The following is an 18,381-nucleotide window of genomic DNA, read 5'->3' on the forward strand; positions in this document are numbered from 1 at the left end:
TTCTTGCTATAGTATTTACTAGGTACACATCTTACTGACTATACCTTTTTCATGCAAATGTTTACTGTAGACCTACTGTATGCAGAGAACTCCACAGATATAAATAAATCATGAACTCAGACCTGTACCTCACAGTCTATGAGAAAGACTGTCATTTCTCTGCCTGGGCAACCATCATCTCTGCCCAACTTGTTATACTAAAGAAAGTTCTTAGATCCTTGAGGCGACCCTTTAGTCTTTATTACACCTTTATTGCTTCTCCTATACTTGGATAGTAACTTCTATTAAAGTCAGGAAGTTCTTAAAAGAGACTATCATACTGTTAGTTTATTTGAAGCACTTATATATGTGTTGTAGTTCAATGTGAATAAACGTAAGGTCCTAAACTTACGCTTCAAATTTCAACAATGCACATGATGACCAAAAATGTGCTTTTTGGGTGGCAAATATACAAGTAGCTTCAGACTCTTGCCTGGGTGAAAACGCAATAAGAATTGGTGACCACAGTGTAGGTTATCTTAATAGTGGAGTGTTCAGCATAAGGAGTTAGGTCCTCCTTTTTCTTTTCTGCACTAGTCAGACCACAATGAGAATATGATAGTCAGTTCTAGATACAATCAAACGATTAAGATTTTTTTGGTTAAAGAACAATCATGAAACACACAAGATAAATATATTAGTAATAATTAATACAAAAATTAATATGTTAATGAAAGTATGAACTCATTTCATCAACATTTTCAAGCTTCTTTCATGGGGAAATAGATTGAGGAGGGAGAGAGTTACAGTTCAGCAAGGCCAATGTCATTGGTGAAACATTTGGCTAAACCGCCGAACTGCTATTTCATGGCCACATGCTTTCTCCTAACTTTGGTTGGCTGTCTCACAGTTGAGTGAGGTGAGGACAAGGTGGACCCCATGGCGACACTGTGAATGCATGAGGGAAAGCTGATTTTTATTCCACAGAAATTATTCAGCGAGCACTTTGAATTCATCCCTTTAACGTGATCTCATTAAATAAATATTTGTGGAGGAAAGGGCAGGAACAGAGATGAAAAGAAGGGTGAAAGGAAAAGAGAAAAGGGAGGGGAAAATGAGGAAAGTATTTCACAAATAATTTACAATAATAAAAATGACTTACCTGAGAATTTTTATTGCCAGAGAGTGTGAACATAGAAAAGAAATGCCAGGTGGGAATGAAGACCCCTTTCCCCAGTGGTTATACTTGGAAAGGAAGTTGGATAACAACATTTTGCAAACAAACCAGGTTCAATACAGCAAAAAGTATAAATGACTGTTTGCAAAGAAAACTTATTTACCTCCTGGGAGATTCAATACTGCGACAGTGGATTTACTACTTTAAAAAATTTATGAGAAGTATGTATTTTATTTTTATTTTGAAGTTGTAGTTGATTTTTAAAGTTCTAAAAAATAATGGTTAGAATATTTTACTTTTGTGATCTTTTGTTATTATTTTTAATTTGCCGAACTTGGCTTTGGGCTTGTAATAAAAAATTAAAATTTACTTTTTCAATCATTGATATTAACACTTTTTTTCTTCATGTATTCTGTAAAAAAATTATAATTTATTAAGATTTTAAGGTTTCTAGTAAAATTTTCTACTTTGCATAAACAGCAGTTCTCTAGTATGAAATGACACTTTTCAGATGTTGTATATGTTTGAAAGTTATATCATTTTCCTTTTGTTAAAAGATTTATTGATTTGTTTTCCCTCAGCCTTACAATTTTTTGATCATCATGGAACCGGAGTCTTTAAAACACATGTTCTCCTAGATGTCAACAGACACATTTTGATTCAGTGGAGAAAGCATAGTCATCCATTTGTTACTCAACAGATATTCTCATTGAAAGATGAAAACTATATCCCACGGGAAATTGACCAGGTGGCAGGAGACAAAGACACAGCAGTTGTAATCACCATTGGCCAGCACTTCAGACCTTTCCCCATCAGCGTTTTCATCCGCAGGGCTATCAACATCAAAAAGGCCATTGAACGTCTTCTCTTACGAAGCCCTGAGACCAAGGTGATACTTAAAACTGAGAACACCAGAGAGGTACATCAAAATGCAGAGATGTTTAGTGACTTTCACGGCTATGTTCAGAATCTTATCCTGAGGGATATTTTTGTGGATCTTAATGTGGGTATTATTGATGCCTGGGATATGACAATTGCATATTTCACTAATGATGTTCACCCACCGGATTATGTTATTGCAGATCAGATTGGCATATTCTTAAACTACATTTGCTAGAGAAAAACCACAGAAAAATTGTACTACCCATTCTCTTTTTTTTTTTTGGCATCGGGATTCAAACTCACAACCTCAGGCTTGCCAGGCAGGCACTGTGCAACTGAGCTTTATCTCTGGTCCCTTAACAATTTTTTTTGGTATCGGAAATCAAACTCCAGACCTTGCACTTGCCAGGCATGTGCTTGTGCCACTGAGCTATATCCCTGGCCCACCTCATTCGCAATCAATGATCTCACATCTAGTGTAGAGATATTTTAATGTAATCCAAGGTATGAGAAAATAAAATTGTTTAAAAAATTTAAATTGTAGTTAAGTATATATATATAACACAAAATTTACCATTTAAACTATCTTAAGTGTACAGCTCAGTGGCATTAAGTACATTCACAATGAGGTGCAACCATTATCCGATCCATCTCCAGAAATTTTTATCATCTCAAATAGAAACTTTTTATCTACTAAACAATAATTCCCTTATCTCCCTCATCCCCAGGCCCCGGAAATGCTATTATATTTTCTGTATATGGGTTTGACTACTCATATAAATGGAATCATATAAAGTGTCTGTCATCTTGTGTCTGGCTTATTTCACTTAGAATGTCCTTTAAGATTCATCTATGTTGTAGCATGTATCAGAATTTCCTTTATCTTTTTTTTAAGAATTAATGTTATTCCTTTGCCCATAACACATTTTGCTTACCCCTTCATCTGTTCAAGGACAACTGAGTTGTTTTCACCGTTTAGACATTGTGAATAATGCTGCTACAAAGAGGAAAATAAAGTTTGTTTTAATTTTTCTGTATGTGAGCAGAAATTGAATACAGGGCCTCATGCACAATGGGCAAATGCTCTACCACCTAGTCCTCAAATTTGGAAACCCCATCTCCAATGCTGATCTCGATGTCTGTCTAAATAGTACACTATCACGATCATCATCCATAATTTAATTTTAAGAAAGGTGAAATCCATGAATGTACAGCCTAAGTGATTCAGGTTGAGAGAAAATATGATTTATATATGACCATAATAGTAGTATTTTTGCTTAGAAAAATTATTTGAAACTTGGTAACCAGTTGTTCTCTAGACTCCATTAGGACTTTGGGTCACTGTCCAAAATCTTACAGAAACTAACTTAGTATTATTATGTGAGTAGATAGACTCTGAAACCTTGACATTTAGTGACCCTAAACATATAATGGTATGATATGGGATCCCTGCAGAGGGTCTCAAATGATTTCATGAATTTTGCCTCTTACTATAAAAGTAACCAGCCTTTCCATTAATATATTCTGACTATTAAGAGTTAAAATATTGTTTTCAAGAATGATTCATATTTGCTTTTCTTTCTTTCTTTCTTCCTTTTCTTTCTTTCTTCTTTCTTTCTTTCCTTCTTTTTTCTTTCTCTCTTTCTTTCTCTCTCTCTCTTTCTTTCTCTTTCCTTCTTTCTCTCTCTGTGTCTTTCTTTCTTTCTTTCTTCTTTCTTCTTTCCTCTTTCTTTCAGTAGGGTCTTGCTATGTAGTACACAGTTCAGGCCTCCTTTGAACTCACCATGTAGCCAAGACTGGCCTTGAGCTCAGTGATCCTCCTGCCTTAGCCTACTGAGCTCTGGGATTACAGGTGTGCACCTGGCTGGCCTGTTTCTAAGTGAGAGGAAATGAAATTGTGATACTGTAACATTAGTGGAAAGACAAGATCATACAACTTAGGACTGCACTCTTCTATAAGGTAACTTCACTTAGAAACAAGGTAGTTGACATCACAAATATGTCTCTCTTTTTTTGTTGTTTTCTTTTTCCAGTACTGGGAGTCAAACTCACGACCTTGTGCTTGCCAGGTGGATGCTGTGCTGCTGAGCTAAATCCCCAGCCCCTACATTACAAATTTATTCTGTGTATTGAGCTACCCCTTGGTTCTAATTCTTCCTACAGCAAACTTTAAAATAAACCTAATTATTTCCCTAACCGCTTCATCATTAATTGCTTAAGTGATTAATCATTTTACACAAAGCCTTCTTCAAATTTCTTTGACCGAATTTTAGCATAATACAGATCTAGTTTTTTTTTTTTTTTTTTTTACTGTTACTCTTCATATGGAGTGAAATTTGTCTGTGTCACTCTGTAATATGCCTTCCACCTCATTTCTTACCTCAAGAAATCAAATGTTCTAACTTAAATAGCCCAGAATAATGAGGGTTTATAACTTTTCTCTTTTGTAGAGCTGTACTGTACAATACAACAGGCATTAGCCACATGTAGTTGTTTAAATCTAAATTGAATTAAAAATCAGTTCTTTAGCTATATGGACAACACAATATTTGCTGGCATTCTTCTATAGATAAGATTTCTTATGTTTTGTTGTAGCACTTGAATGTGTTTCTAAAAAAAAATCCAGTGATCCAGGCATGGTGGTGCATGCTGTAATCCCAGGACTATGGGAAGCTGAGGTGGGAGATTAAACAAAATTAACAAACCATTAGGCAAATTTACTGAAAAAAGAGGAATGATTCATATTAATGCAATTGGAAATGAAAAAGGCAAAATCATAATAGACAGTCTTGAAATCAAGAAGATTATAAGAAATTTCTTAGAAAATTTATACTCCAATAAATTTGAGAATTTAGAAGAAATGAATAAATTCCTAGACACATATGAATTATCAAAATTGATCTAATAAGATATGAAAATCCTGAGCAGAACAATAACAGGCAATAAGATAGAGGCAGCAATAAAAACCTTACCAAATAAGAAAAGCTGAGGATGCAATGGAATTACTGCTAAATTTTACGCAAACTTCAGGAAGAACTAATTCCAATACTCATGAAACTCTTCCATGAAATCGAAAGAGAACATTGCCAAACTTGCAAAGAATGCAACAGATCATTAAAAAGATCATATATTATGGCCAGGGATACAAGAATGGTTCAACATACATAAATTAGTAGGTGTAATACACAGCATAAGGAGAAGTAATAATAAAAAAATCACATGATTATTTCAATAGATGCAGAAAAAGCTTTTGACAAAATCTAACATGCACTCATGATAAAACTCCTAAAGAAAATATGTATAGAATGACCTTACCTTAAATTGATGAAAGGCATTTATGACAAACCTTCGCCAACATCATGCTAAATGGGGAAAAACTGGAAGCACTCTGTCTAAAAGAAGGAACAAGGTAAGAATTCTGCTCTCACTCTCCTGTTCAATACAGCACTTAGAATTTAAGTGAGGAGAGTCAAACAAGAAAAGGAAATAAAAGGTATTTTCTGGATGTAGTGGCATATATCTGTAATCCCAACACTTGGGAGCCTGAGGCAGGAGGATCACCATGAGTTCAAGGTCAACTTGGGCTACATAGCAAGACTCTGTCTCAAAAAAAATAAAAAAGATATTTGACTAGGAAAGAAAGGAATTAAACTATCCTTCTTTGCAGATGACATGATCCTTTATCTAGAAGACTGAAAAATCTCTACCAGAACATTCTTAGATTAATAAATGACTTCAGGACAGTGGCAAGATACAAAATAAACACAAAAAATCAATAGCATTCCTATACACTAACAATAAACCTACTGAGATTAAAATTAGGAAAGAAATCCCATTCATGATAGCTTCAAATAATTTAAATATATAGGAATTAGCCTAACCAAGAAAGTGAAAGACTTCTATAACAGAAAACTATATTGTTCCAAAAAAAAAGAGATTAAAGAGGATGTTAGAAATGGAAAGACATCTCCTGTTCATGAACATACAGAACCAATACCGTCCAAGTTGCCATACTACCAAAAATAATATATAGATTTAATACAACTCCAATCAAAATACTATCAGCATTTTTCACAGAGCTAGAAAAACAATTCTGAAATTTATATGGAAACAAAAGAGACCCAGAATAGTCAGATCAATCCTGAGTAACAAGAACAAACCAGGAAGCAGCATAATTCCAAACTACAAGTTATTCTATAAAACTACAGTAATATAAACAGCACGGTATTGGCACAAAAAGACACATGTTGACCAATGAAATAGAGGGTGTAGAAACAACCCCCAAGCACAGTCAGTCAACTGATCTTTGACACAGAAGCCAACAACATGGTCAAGAAAAGATGGCCTTTGTAATAAATATTGCTGAGAAAGCTGATTACCCACAAGCAGAACAATGAATCAATCTAAAGTCATGTCTCTTACCATGTACTAAAATGAAGTCAAAATGGTTCAGAGGCCTAGATATTAAAATAGAAACACTAAATCTGTTGGATTGGTAGAACTATTGCAGACATATGCATAGGCAAGGACTTCCAGAACAGAACACAAGTTGTACAAGACATAGTACTAATAATCAACAAATGGAAATATGTAGATTTAAAGTTTTTGCACAGCAAAGAAAATAACTAAGGGAAAGAAGATACAACCTACAGAATGGGAAAAATTTTTGCCAACTACTCCTCAGACAGAGGACTAATATCTAGAATATATAAAGAACTCAAAAATTAGAACCCCCCCATAAAAGACCCAATCAAAAAATGGGCAACTAAAATGAATAGATACTTCTCAGAAGCACAATAAATGGCCAAGAAATGCATAAAAAGTGTTTAGCATCTCTGGTCATTAGAGAAATGCAAAATAGAATAACACTGAGATTCCATCTTACTCCAATAAGAATGGATATTGTCAAGGACCAAAAAAGCAACAACTGCTGGCAGGTGGTAGGGAAAAGGAACCCTCTACACTGGTGGGAATGTAAACTCGTACAACAACTATGGAAATAAATATGGAGAGTCTTCAAAAAAAAAATGGAAATATCATTTCATTCATCTATACTTCTTCTGGGTATATTTTATTTATTTTTTTGGGGGGTGGTTTCCGGTACTGGGAATTGAAGTCACCATCTCGCACTTGCCAGGCAGTTGCTGTGCCATTGAGCTAAATCTCCAGCCCCAATTTTAAAAGAATTAAAGAATCATATGACAATGATATAAACATACCCATTTTTATAGCAGCACAACTCATAATAACTAAATCATGGAAGTGGCCTTTATGCCCATTAACAGAAGGATGGAATATATATATAATATCCTTTATGACATATATATTAACATTATAGTAATTGTGCATATAAAAAAATTACAAATCAATATATATGCCTTAAAGGATTAATTTGAGTCATTAGTAGGAAAATGGATGTACCTTGAGACCATAATACTAAGTGAAATAAATCAGATACAGAATATAGATATTGCATGGTTTCCTAATATGAAAGCTCCCAAAATATACATATTTTAAAGAGTAAAATAAAAGAGAGATGGTAAGAAACAGGGAGATAGATTCTGCGGAAATGGAAAAAGTATCCTAAAGAGAGATAGAGTGGTGGGGAAGGGAGTGTAAAATGATCAAGATGTGATGTGTATATATGTGGATCTAAAAAAGATAAATATAATTACTATGTCTCCCAAACATATACTAATAAAACTGAAATAAATTAATTGACATATACTAATTGTGCATATAAAAAGATTGCAAATCAACCACCTAACTCTATACCTCAAGAACTAACTAACATAAGAGCAAACTAAACCCAAAGTCAGCAGAAGAAAAGAAATAATAAAGATTAGGATAGAGATAAACAAAATAGAATACAGAATAAATCCAGTAGAAAAATCAGAAAAACTAAGGTTTGGCTGTTTTCAAAATTCAAAAAAAGAAAGAAAGAAAGAAAAAACAAACACTTTGCTTGTCTAAGAAAAAAAGAAAGAAGAGTCAAACATCTAAAATTGGATATGGAGAAGAAGATATTACAGTGACGTTGTAGAAATAAAATGGATTACAAAACTACTAAGAACAATTAAAAATGGTTAAGATGTTGGATTTAATGTTGTATTTTTACACAGTAATAAATCTTATGTCTAGTTTTCTTTTTATAACAAATAAATTTAAATGTAGAAATGCATTTATTACCCAACCTAGTGAAATTAAATGGCCTTAGTTGTACAGTAACCATTAATGACTTAAATCCTCTATTTTTATCGACATTAGGAAGCACACTTTTAAAAACTAAAAGTGCTCTGTTAATAAAGGAGTATATGAGCTGGCATTCAGATGCAAGTTTTGCTGCACACACAGCTACTGCTCTAGTAGGAATAATCTCAATAGATTAGTCTACACCATGGATCACAAAGTAGTTTCCATGAAAATATTTGTAGTCTGCATTTTCAGTGGAGACCATCAAGTGCTTCAACCTCTTTATATGCTGCACAGATGCCAGGAACTTACTTCCCTCTCTGACTATCAATTGTGTCAAATTATCATAAAAGAAAATACATGGTACTTGATACCTTCCCATTTACTTTATATGCTACTGACATTGTGCTTTCATAACAACTTCATTTGATATAGGAATTTTGCTTTAGATTTTCATGATTTCATATTAACTACATGTCATTAGTTTCTGCTTGGCTTTAGAAACTTCTTGCCCGTGTTTTGAATCACATCTTTTTCTACTATGATGTGTGCAATGTCAAATTATAATTTTGTTATTCTTTTAAAATTTTTCTTATTGATAAAATTCATTAAGTTTGTACTGAAAGACAATATTTTATTTTTGATCTAGAGAAAAGTAAATTGCATTAGCAGAGAAGTGACTGCTTTGACAATGACAATTATATGAAAACCTTTGGTGGCTTTGCTCTTTGTAGATGGGAGGTCTTTAATATAGGTGATAGGTCCATTTCAAATAGCTGAGGAAGGATGGGAATCGAGGTATTAACTCACAAGTAAAAGGTGGAGAAAACTTGACATATGTTACATCCAGGTGCATAAAGAACATTTTCAGGCTTTTGTCTCTCTTGCACTACCTCTGCAGTTCTCTGTGGGCTTCATTTTCAGCTAAGTTCATAACATGTAGCAACTGAAAAGTTGCATAAACTTTAAGATTTGTTATTCCAGAGTAGTAAAACCTTCCATTAGTGCCCAGATATATGGACAAAACTCATAGAGAAGACTGGTTTTCCCACTTTCGATCAATTGTCCGTGTTGAAACAAATTACACTGAACAGTGGATAGATTATTTTGATTATCAAACGTACACTACATGCTTACCTGTGGCCAGATTTTATGGCCAAAAGTGAATGGAAGAGTGTACATATAAAATATTTATCTTCAACTGCAGAAATTCTTGATAAAGTCACATAAAAATAATACTCAAAGGGTACAAATAGATTATTATCCATACAAATTGTGAGGTCTGTAGTTGTGTTTCTTTTTTATACTTTCCTTTTTACTTAATTGCATAAAATCAGCATGTGTACATATAATTAGAAAGGAAGTTCTTCAATTTATATTTAAAAGTTATTTAGAACTGGCCTATTTATATTACTAATGTTTCCAATTGCATTTACATTCAATAATCTACTCTTAAGCCACTTATTTATCTATTTATTTAATAACAAAAATATAACAATACGTCATAAACATTAACAAAATGTAAACTACCATGCATTAACAAAATTATAATGATGTAGAACAGGTTTGTAACGACTGTTTGATCAGCTTTACCATTGCTGGAATGCAATACCTGACACTCACAATGCGAAGGAGGGAAGGTTTAATTTCCTCGCCGTTTCAGAGTATTCGGTCCATCATCCACAGGCTCTAAGGCAGGAATATCATGGCAGAAGGATATGGCGGAGCAAAGCTGTTTAGTTCATGTGGTCAAGAAGCAGAACAGGAGAGCAACACCTGAGAGGAAGGGGTGAGGGACCTGATATAGAACTCAAGGTCATGCCTCCATGACAGGCCCAGACACACCCACAGGTGTTCTCCACCAATGCCTTGGGTGACTCGCAAGCCCATCAAATGGATGCAGTCAACCTCATCAACTGGCACTTAAACATACCTCCTTAAGTCACAAATAATGACTAAAGCCATAATTCTACCTAACATGATACGACTATCTTTCATACAGTTGAAAACACAATAATACCTTTCCCAAAGTCTCAACAATTCTAACATTTTTTAAACAAGCAAGTGACAGTCTGTTCTGTGACTCAAGGCAAACTCTTAGTTGTGAACATGTGTAGAAATAAAAATCAGGTCATGAAATACCAAGGTACAATGCACAGGTTAATCATTCCTACCCCAAAAGGGAAGAATAAGGAAATAGAAAAGAATTGGCTCAAAGCATGATCCAAACCCAGCTAGGCAAACATTGAGTCCCACAGTCCTGGCACCCAGGACACATGGTGTTAAAATGAAAGTTTTAAAGCACTTGGGAGACCCCACCTTTGTGAACATGCCAAGAGCAGCTCATGTAGCTTATCCCTTCGGCTGGCTTCACCCGTAGCCTGCGGCTTTCCTCAGGGAGTATTCCACAGTTGTGGTATCTCCAACTTGTTGGGGTCTCTACTGCATCTTTGGTTTCATTCTCACAGCTTCATGCACTGGCTTCTCAGGGGCTTTCTGCCTGGCCTCCCAGGCATTTGTTGGACTAATAATTCATTTCTGTCCAGGGTGAACCAGTCCCGAGAACGAGGTACCTGCGGATGAATAGAAAAGTAATAGAAAGAAGAAAAGCAAGAACGGCATAATTCTGGGATCAGGAGGTTTACAGCCTCTTGGACTGCAGCCATGAATACCAGTTGCAGTAACCTTTTATTGAGAAAGAACAAAGGAAGCAGCTGGGCAAATGGAAGAATATCAACAAGGACAATGCAACTAAATTATTACATAAATTAGACTTAGTTACCCATCCTTATCATTCCTCCGGGCATATCTCAGCAAAGCACCCTGCAATCATTTCCTTTACACCAATGCTTTTGTTAGACTTGCTCTGGAACCCAGCAATCATGGCTTGGTCAGGCCTGAGGCAATACATAGAAAGAGTAGCTAAAGAATGTCTTTCTCCGCAGGCATTCCTTTGAAAACTGGGTAGAAGTCTCCCTGACCCCATAACCCCATTCTGCATGTTGATAAAACCAGCATCACATGGATGAGCCCAAGGTCTGCCACCAGTGTGGGCAGTAGCCAAGCCCCCTGCATCACAGTCTCAGAAGCTTCCAAGTGCATGGATAGCTGAGCAAGGTGAAATGAATCCTAGGGGACCAATTCTCTAGACAGCCCTTCTTGAGCAGGAATACCAGGTTCTTTTTTGCTTCAGAAGAAAAGTTTACATTTTTGCACCTTTGAGCCTATAATGGTTGGTGTCTTGCTGATCCTTGAGATGCCCTCAAGTCATCTTTCTTTTTGTCTTCATACAAGCACTTAAAGTAATACCTTGATTCACAAATGCTTTTGTTTGTGAACAACTTAGTTTGTGAACAGAAGTGATTGGCAAAATGTTGCTTCTGTTTACAGAGTGCATTCGATGATGAATATGACTGTGACCATCTTCCCAGCATGAACACAAACATGGCCACCTTCCCCAGAATAATGGAACAAAGTTTGTGATATCACCAAGTTACCACTGTATTTTTAAAATAGCATTAATCTCTTAAGCAGCCACATCTCCTTTTTCTGCAACTTTACACATGGATCCGTTTGGGTCAAAAGTTAAATTTTTCAAATTTCTCTGATATGCTTTCTACACCCCCCTTCTTACTATAAATTTGGCAAAGTGCAGCCAGAAGTATCCATGCCACAGCTTGAATGTTGGGCTGCATTGACATTTTCTGCCAGATCTATTAGTTCACTTCTTAATCTCAGTCTCCTGCACTGTCTCAGAATCACCTATCAGATTCTGTTTACAGTATTCTAAGGATTTTCTAGCCTATATCTCTAAATCTTTCCAAACTTCTCCCACAAATTATAGGTTTCTAAATCACATGGTCAGGTTTAGTTACAGAGCCACCACATTTCTCTGGTACTAACTTTTCTGTTATAGTCAGCTTTCCCTTTACTGGGACACAATACCCAACACCCACAGTGTAAAGGTGCAGAGATTTAATTTCACTCATGTTTTCAGGGGATTCAGTACAAGGACCAACCTACCTTGTGTTAACTGAATAACAGTCAAGATTAACTGACCAGACTCTGTAATTCATGCATTACCTTCAAGAAAGAAATTTTTTAAGATCATAAATTATGAGAATATTATAATCAAAATACAGTTCAAATTGATGAAATATAAGTAATCAGAATGTTCAGTTTTTTCCAGACCAAACACCTTTTGAGCCATGATAAACCCTGGCAAGCTACACTCTGAGAACAGTGTCTTATGTTTATAGGACATTTTCAGAGTCAGCTCTCCCCCATACGCCTCAATACCACCTCTACCTAAGAAGCAGTTCACACATGTGAATTCCCAGGCCCAATTTCTGACCAATCAAACCAAACTTTTCCTGGATAATGCCCAGTAATCTGTGCTTCTCAGACTCCTAATGTAATTCTAATATACCTACCCCAGCACCTGGCAATTTTAGAATCATACTCTTGCATTATCTTCTCCTTATTTTCTGTGGGCAAACGGTTAGTTTATGCATGCACATTTTCCCTCTCCATATGCTTCCTAGCTCCTCTCCTAAACCTATAACCTGGATGGATCCTTACCAGAGAATGCTGTGAGAAGAACAGCAAAGCAGCTTCTAAAATAGGGGATGCAAGATTTTTGTAGAGGGCAGAGGGTATAGCTCAGCAGCACAGTGTCTGCCTGGCAAGCATGAGGTCCTGAGTTCAATTCCTGGTATCAAAAAAAAAAAAAAAAAAAAGAAAAGATTGATTGTAGCCAAATTTCTTGTAGAAGTTTTGTCATCAGCTCAATTACAAGGCAGGCTGTCTCTACCTTCTTCTACTCTGGATTGAGTGAAACTAGGTTATATTTCTACTACATTTCATGACAAAAAAAGATTCTGACGTGCAGTGATGATCATTAGACTTCCTACATATTGGTTACCCTAGGAAGGCAGAAACAGTGGTGAGGGGTGAAATAAAAATACTCTAGAATATTGGTCAGTTTGTTGTTTGAATCCTTTGCTCATCTTTATCTTAATTATCAAGATTTCAAAAGTATTGCATAATACATCCTTGCAAGGTTGGACCCGGAAAGGACTGTGAACAAGTTTTTAAGTGTGTATTTGGTCAGCACATGTAGAGAAGACAAATTGAAAATGACTTGGTAGTAAAGTTTGCTTTTTTTTTTGTTTTGTTTTTTGTTTTTTTGTTTTTCTTCTGGTGCCAGGAATTGAACTCACGACCTTGTGCTTGCCAGCCCGGCCCTTTTGCCACTGAGCTAAATCCCCAGCCTGACATGGTAGTAAAGTAAAGAAATCTTAGTGTCACCCTTGTTGTCCTGAGCAGTTTAGCTCTGACCCTACAGCTTCCTATTCCACTAAGCTAAACAAAGCCTCTTAATTAAAACTCGCTGTCCTATTCAGAAAGCAGTTTGGTATCAGGCCATTGCCACTTGATTATGTGCCCTAGTAGGAAACAGGCTGTTTCCATACTCCATAGTTTAATCAGTTGGTTAAAGCATTCCTTCAAGTGACATAGTGTACTCTCTCTAAGAACAACTGTTTCTATTTATTTGGTACTAGTTTATGGTAGGTATCATCAACTAAAAGCCATCAGCCATATCCAGACTGTTTTTATAAAGACTATATGCTAAGAATGATTTTAGAACCCTTTCAAAGGTTTATAAAAATATTGACCATTTGGCCCTTTACAAAAACTTGCTGTCCCTTGGTTTAAACCCCTTCAGACTGGTTGTATATAGTTACTACTTTTCTTGGTTCTACAATGAAGATCAGCTAAGAGTTGACCCTCACCTAGTTTGCTTATCTACCCTCCATCTTACTGGATCCCAAGGGTGGGGAGATTAATGTTCAACAAGTAGCTCAATGAATGTAAGAGTCTTGGTTTGTCAATTCTTCAATATCTATGCTGTAAATACTGTCCTTCATGGCTGATATCAAGTTACCAGCATGATGTTACTAAACGTAGACTGGGAAGACATACTTGCTAGGTGGTACTAATCAGCCCCACACATCATTGCCTGAGCAGTTTTGAGGCATGTCACATGTTAGAAATAACGTTATAATTAGCTGGCTAAACTTTCCTAAATCTAAGCTCAATCTTCACCACTTTATGAGTAGGGTAACCTTTAAGAAGTCACTTCCACGAGTTTGTCTTCTCATTTGCAAATTTGAGATAATACCTCATGCCTTTCAGCAAGAGGGGTTTGTAAATAGAAAGAGTAGATGCAAGTAATTACCCAGTTCTTGGCCTGTACCCTCCCATTTTCTCTCCACTGGCTCAACAGCAGGGTGGAAGAGACTTCTTATTCTCTACCTTCACCTTTTCTACACCTGTCTCTCTGCATCAGCTATAACTGCACTTGGGTCTTGGCCTCCTCTCCTGGGTCTCCTCTATTGTTTGTAGAGGCTAAGGTTCACCAGAGGTCTGAAAAACCTGGTCAGAGCCTTAGGAGCAGGACAGATTTGGAAGAAGAAATCAGAGAGGGTGCCCTCATGATCATTAGATTCCATGTTAAGGGCAAGATTTATTTTCCTGTGAATGGAAAAATGCCTGGCTTAATTGTTTGTTATACAGGGTCTATTCCATATGTAATACTGGATGAACAAATGAATGACAAATACATGGGTCAATAAATGAGTGAAATAATTTTTTGTTGTTGTTTTGTTTTGGTACTGGTGATTGAACTCTGGGCATTTGCACTGAGCTATATCCTCAAACATTTTCTTATTTTTTATTTTGAGATAGAGTTTCTTTAGGTTGCTAAATTGCCCAGGCTGGACTTAAAATTGTAATCCTCCTGCCTCAGCCTCTCAGATGGGATTACAGGTGTGCACCAACACATCACACAGTCTTGATCATCATATTGATAAACACTGGACTCCAAGAAGTCTAGAATTGAATCCCAGGTTTGTCCCTTAATAAGCTTGTATACTTGAGCAAGTTACTTAACTGTTCTCCTCCTCCTTTTATCTGTAGGATGGTTAATAGTGTCTACACTGTCAGATGAATTTAAATTACTTAGCAAAACAATCCCGGCACAATATAAATCACTCAGTAATATAAACTATTATTACCTTTATCATCAGGGTCAACATTAATGTCACTCATTCATGATGACTTCTATATATCAGGTTCTTAGTATAACCTATTTTTCTAATTATCATTTTAAGGAAAGAAATCCTAGAACAATATGAAAGTACCACTCTAATGTGTTGAGATACCTGATTGTAATAAATAGAATCCATCATAACTGAGCATTTCTGTTCTTTTGATCTCTCATGCTCATCAAATTAAAGGAGCAAAGGCTGAAGTGAAGACAAACCAAGTCTGAATTATAGTAGCAAGGGAAGATTCTAATCCTCCTGCTCTACTTTTAGGCCTTTTTCTTCCTCATGTATGTAGCTATATCCCATTCTTAGATTTTAAGTCTTTTGTGCTATGTGTGTGGGGTAAGTCTTATGAAATAGAAAGTTTTGATGTACATATCATGATTTGGATCATTTTGATCCTTTCTGGAGATGGTGGGGTGGGGTACCATTAGACCTTTATTTAGCCTTTGGTTTTCCTTAGTCACCGATGGGAGGAATGAACCCTCCGACATCGTTTTCTGCCTCTGCCTCACCCTTAAACATAATCTCACTCCTGCCCTTTCCTGTAAACATTTTACCACCAACTTTATGATAGTTAATTTGCTGCTAAATCCTGCAATTAAACTTTGGTTTTACAATTAAACAACTCGATTTACATTATGGCATCAATTTGTGGCTTTAAACAACTTACACCATAAAGTACTTACCTTTGAGTGACTTTGTGTTGGGAGAATTACCTTTCTCCAGTAACAAAAGATCAAGCAATACTCTGGGGAGAGGACTTAATTCCTTAAATGTTCTGTGCATAAAAACAGAAGTAATGTTACTGACATAATTCATGAAAGAATATAAAAATAAAAGACAACTTTAGAATTAAAGAATTAATCAGGAATTCATATGGAGTTAAAAAGGAGAGTAACTCTCAGAAACAGAATGTGGGGATGAGGTGGAGTCTCTCTCTCTCTCTCTCTGTCCCCTTTTCTCTCTTTTCTGTCCCTGTCTCTCCCTCTCTCATTACTGCATTACTCTGCTTTTTCTCCCTCACTTCCCCTGTTTGTTCACTTTTCTCTCCCCCCTCCCCTTTTTTTTTGCAAGAGTGTATTGACTACTTGTAAATGTCAAAATGTTGTCTAAAAACAACTGTACCTAGATTTCATGTGCACTGTAAAAATGGTCCTGCGGTTACTTTGTGTTTGCTTTGGATTTGTTTGTGTCTAATCATACCCCATCCCTGCAATGTCTATTTGACATGCTTTATAGTTTTTTTTCTGCTTCCTTGTCTTCAGTGTCATAAACTTTCTTTCTACACTGAGAAGTATTCTGAGTTCACCTTCATCCTGATTTTTTCAGGCTTCCAGCAGTTGTGGACAGTTGTACATGCAGTGCCTAATTCCTTTTATGACTGGAGATTGTGGGGTAAAATGCAAGTTCCTGCACATTTATGGGGCTTGGAAAGGAAATGATGGGGGTTCCTTTTGGCCATATGTGGAACTAATGACCACTGGAAAGGAAAGAATTATTGCAATTATTTAAAACATATTTCATATGTACTTTTATGTGTTTATGAGAGAATTACAAGAGGAGAAAGAGAGAGAAAGCGAGAGAGAGCGAGAGCCCTATTTTTCATCAGAAAATAGCTAGTGTAGAAATATTGCTATGGTCTGAGTCCCTTCAAGCTTCATATGTTAAAGTCCATTATATGAAGTCTTCTATTATTAAGGCGATGGTGTTAGGAGATGGGGAAAAGGACTAAGTCATAAGGGCTCCACTCTCATGAACAGGATTAATGCCTTAGCAGGAAAGGCTGAAGGAAATTGTCTTCTGCCCTTTCACCCTGTGAGGACAAAAGAAGTGTATGTATGAGCTAGGAAGCCGGCCTTTACCACACTCCAAGTCTGCTAAGACCTTGAAAATGGACTTTTAGCCTTCAGTACTATGAGCACCCACTCAAAAATGTTTTGTTATAGTAGCGCAAATGGATTAAGACTCATATTTTACTGTAAAAAATGATAATTAGAACAAAAGGATTGAGGACTTGTCTTGTTTTACCTGTGTAAACCGCATGTCAGGAATACGTACCAGTGAGCTCAAACTGACGAAGGCAATCTCTTCTTAACAGCAGTGTTCCAGTTAATACACATGAAAATGATTAGAAAAAAAAAATCACCCTTTTCAACTTCTAGCAAATTTTCCTATTTAAATAATGATCATGAATTGATGCTAAAGTAATTACAGATATTCACAGGGTACCGTCACCCACAGATTATTTCCTGGTACAAGAGGAGAGTGTATCTGCCCAGCAGGGAAGGTCATCAACCAAGGAATGGATAAAAAAAGATTGTTTTTTTGTTTTTTTTTTTTTATGGCTGCCATTTAGAACCAGTTAACAACACTGAAATTCTGTGCCTTCTGATATGAAGCTATATGAAGTACTTTTGTCCAAAATATTGAATCAAAATCTAATAGTCTTCTGATCAAATTTCTAGTTTATAGAAACTTAGAAAGGTAAAGGAAAAAATTAAATAAAACCATGAAAAAGCAATAAGAAAAATCTGGAAGATAGGATATTCTGCAGAACACACTGCTTCATTCTTCTTCAACAAGTCAATGTCAAGAAAATAAAGGGAGCTGAGAGATGACTTATAGATTAAAAGAAGCTTGAGAGGTAGAATGATGGTTGCTGAGATCTGGGAGAGAAGGAAAATGAGGAGGTGCTGTTCTGCAGGCATAGTTTTAGTTACTGAAGGTGATTTCTATAGATCTGCTATCTCCCCTAGTCCCTGTATTTACCGATATGGTGTTGTACCCTTAAAATTTGTTTGCTAAGAAGATAGATTTCTTGTTAAGGCTTATAACACAAAGTGTGTGTGTGTGTGTGTGTGTGTGTGTGTGTGTGTATGCACGCATGTGTGTAGGTGCTGAGGGAAGTTCTGGAGCTGATGGACATGTTGATCCATGACTGTGGTGATGTTCACAGCAGGGGGAATATGTCCAAACTCACCAAATTGTTCACATTACATATGCACAGGCTTTTATATGTGAATTATATCTCAAGAA

At 36.1% G+C, this 18,381-nt stretch overlaps 1 protein-coding gene across 4 annotated transcripts in view; it reads left to right on the forward strand.

Annotated features, from left to right (window-relative positions):
• The window catches only part of Nxpe2 (neurexophilin and PC-esterase domain family, member 2), a 42,581-nt gene extending 39,762 nt beyond the window's left edge, over positions 1-2,819 (forward strand). For 3 of the 4 annotated variants that reach the window (XM_005378164.1, XM_005378163.2, XM_013510942.1), the window contains 2 exons: positions 1,162-1,377; positions 1,738-2,819. In XM_005378164.1, coding sequence (XP_005378221.1) covers positions 1,162-1,377; positions 1,738-2,273 — 752 coding nt within the window. In that variant the 3' untranslated portion in view covers positions 2,274-2,819. The remainder of the gene's footprint in view (positions 1-1,161; positions 1,378-1,737) is intronic. The other variant, XM_005378165.2, reaches the window with a different exon arrangement.
• Positions 2,820-18,381: the final 15,562 nt, after the last annotated feature.

Source organism: Chinchilla lanigera, unplaced genomic scaffold, assembly GCF_000276665.1.
Source record: "Chinchilla lanigera isolate Chin_1 unplaced genomic scaffold, ChiLan1.0 scaffold00011, whole genome shotgun sequence".
NCBI lineage: Eukaryota > Metazoa > Chordata > Mammalia > Rodentia > Chinchillidae > Chinchilla > Chinchilla lanigera.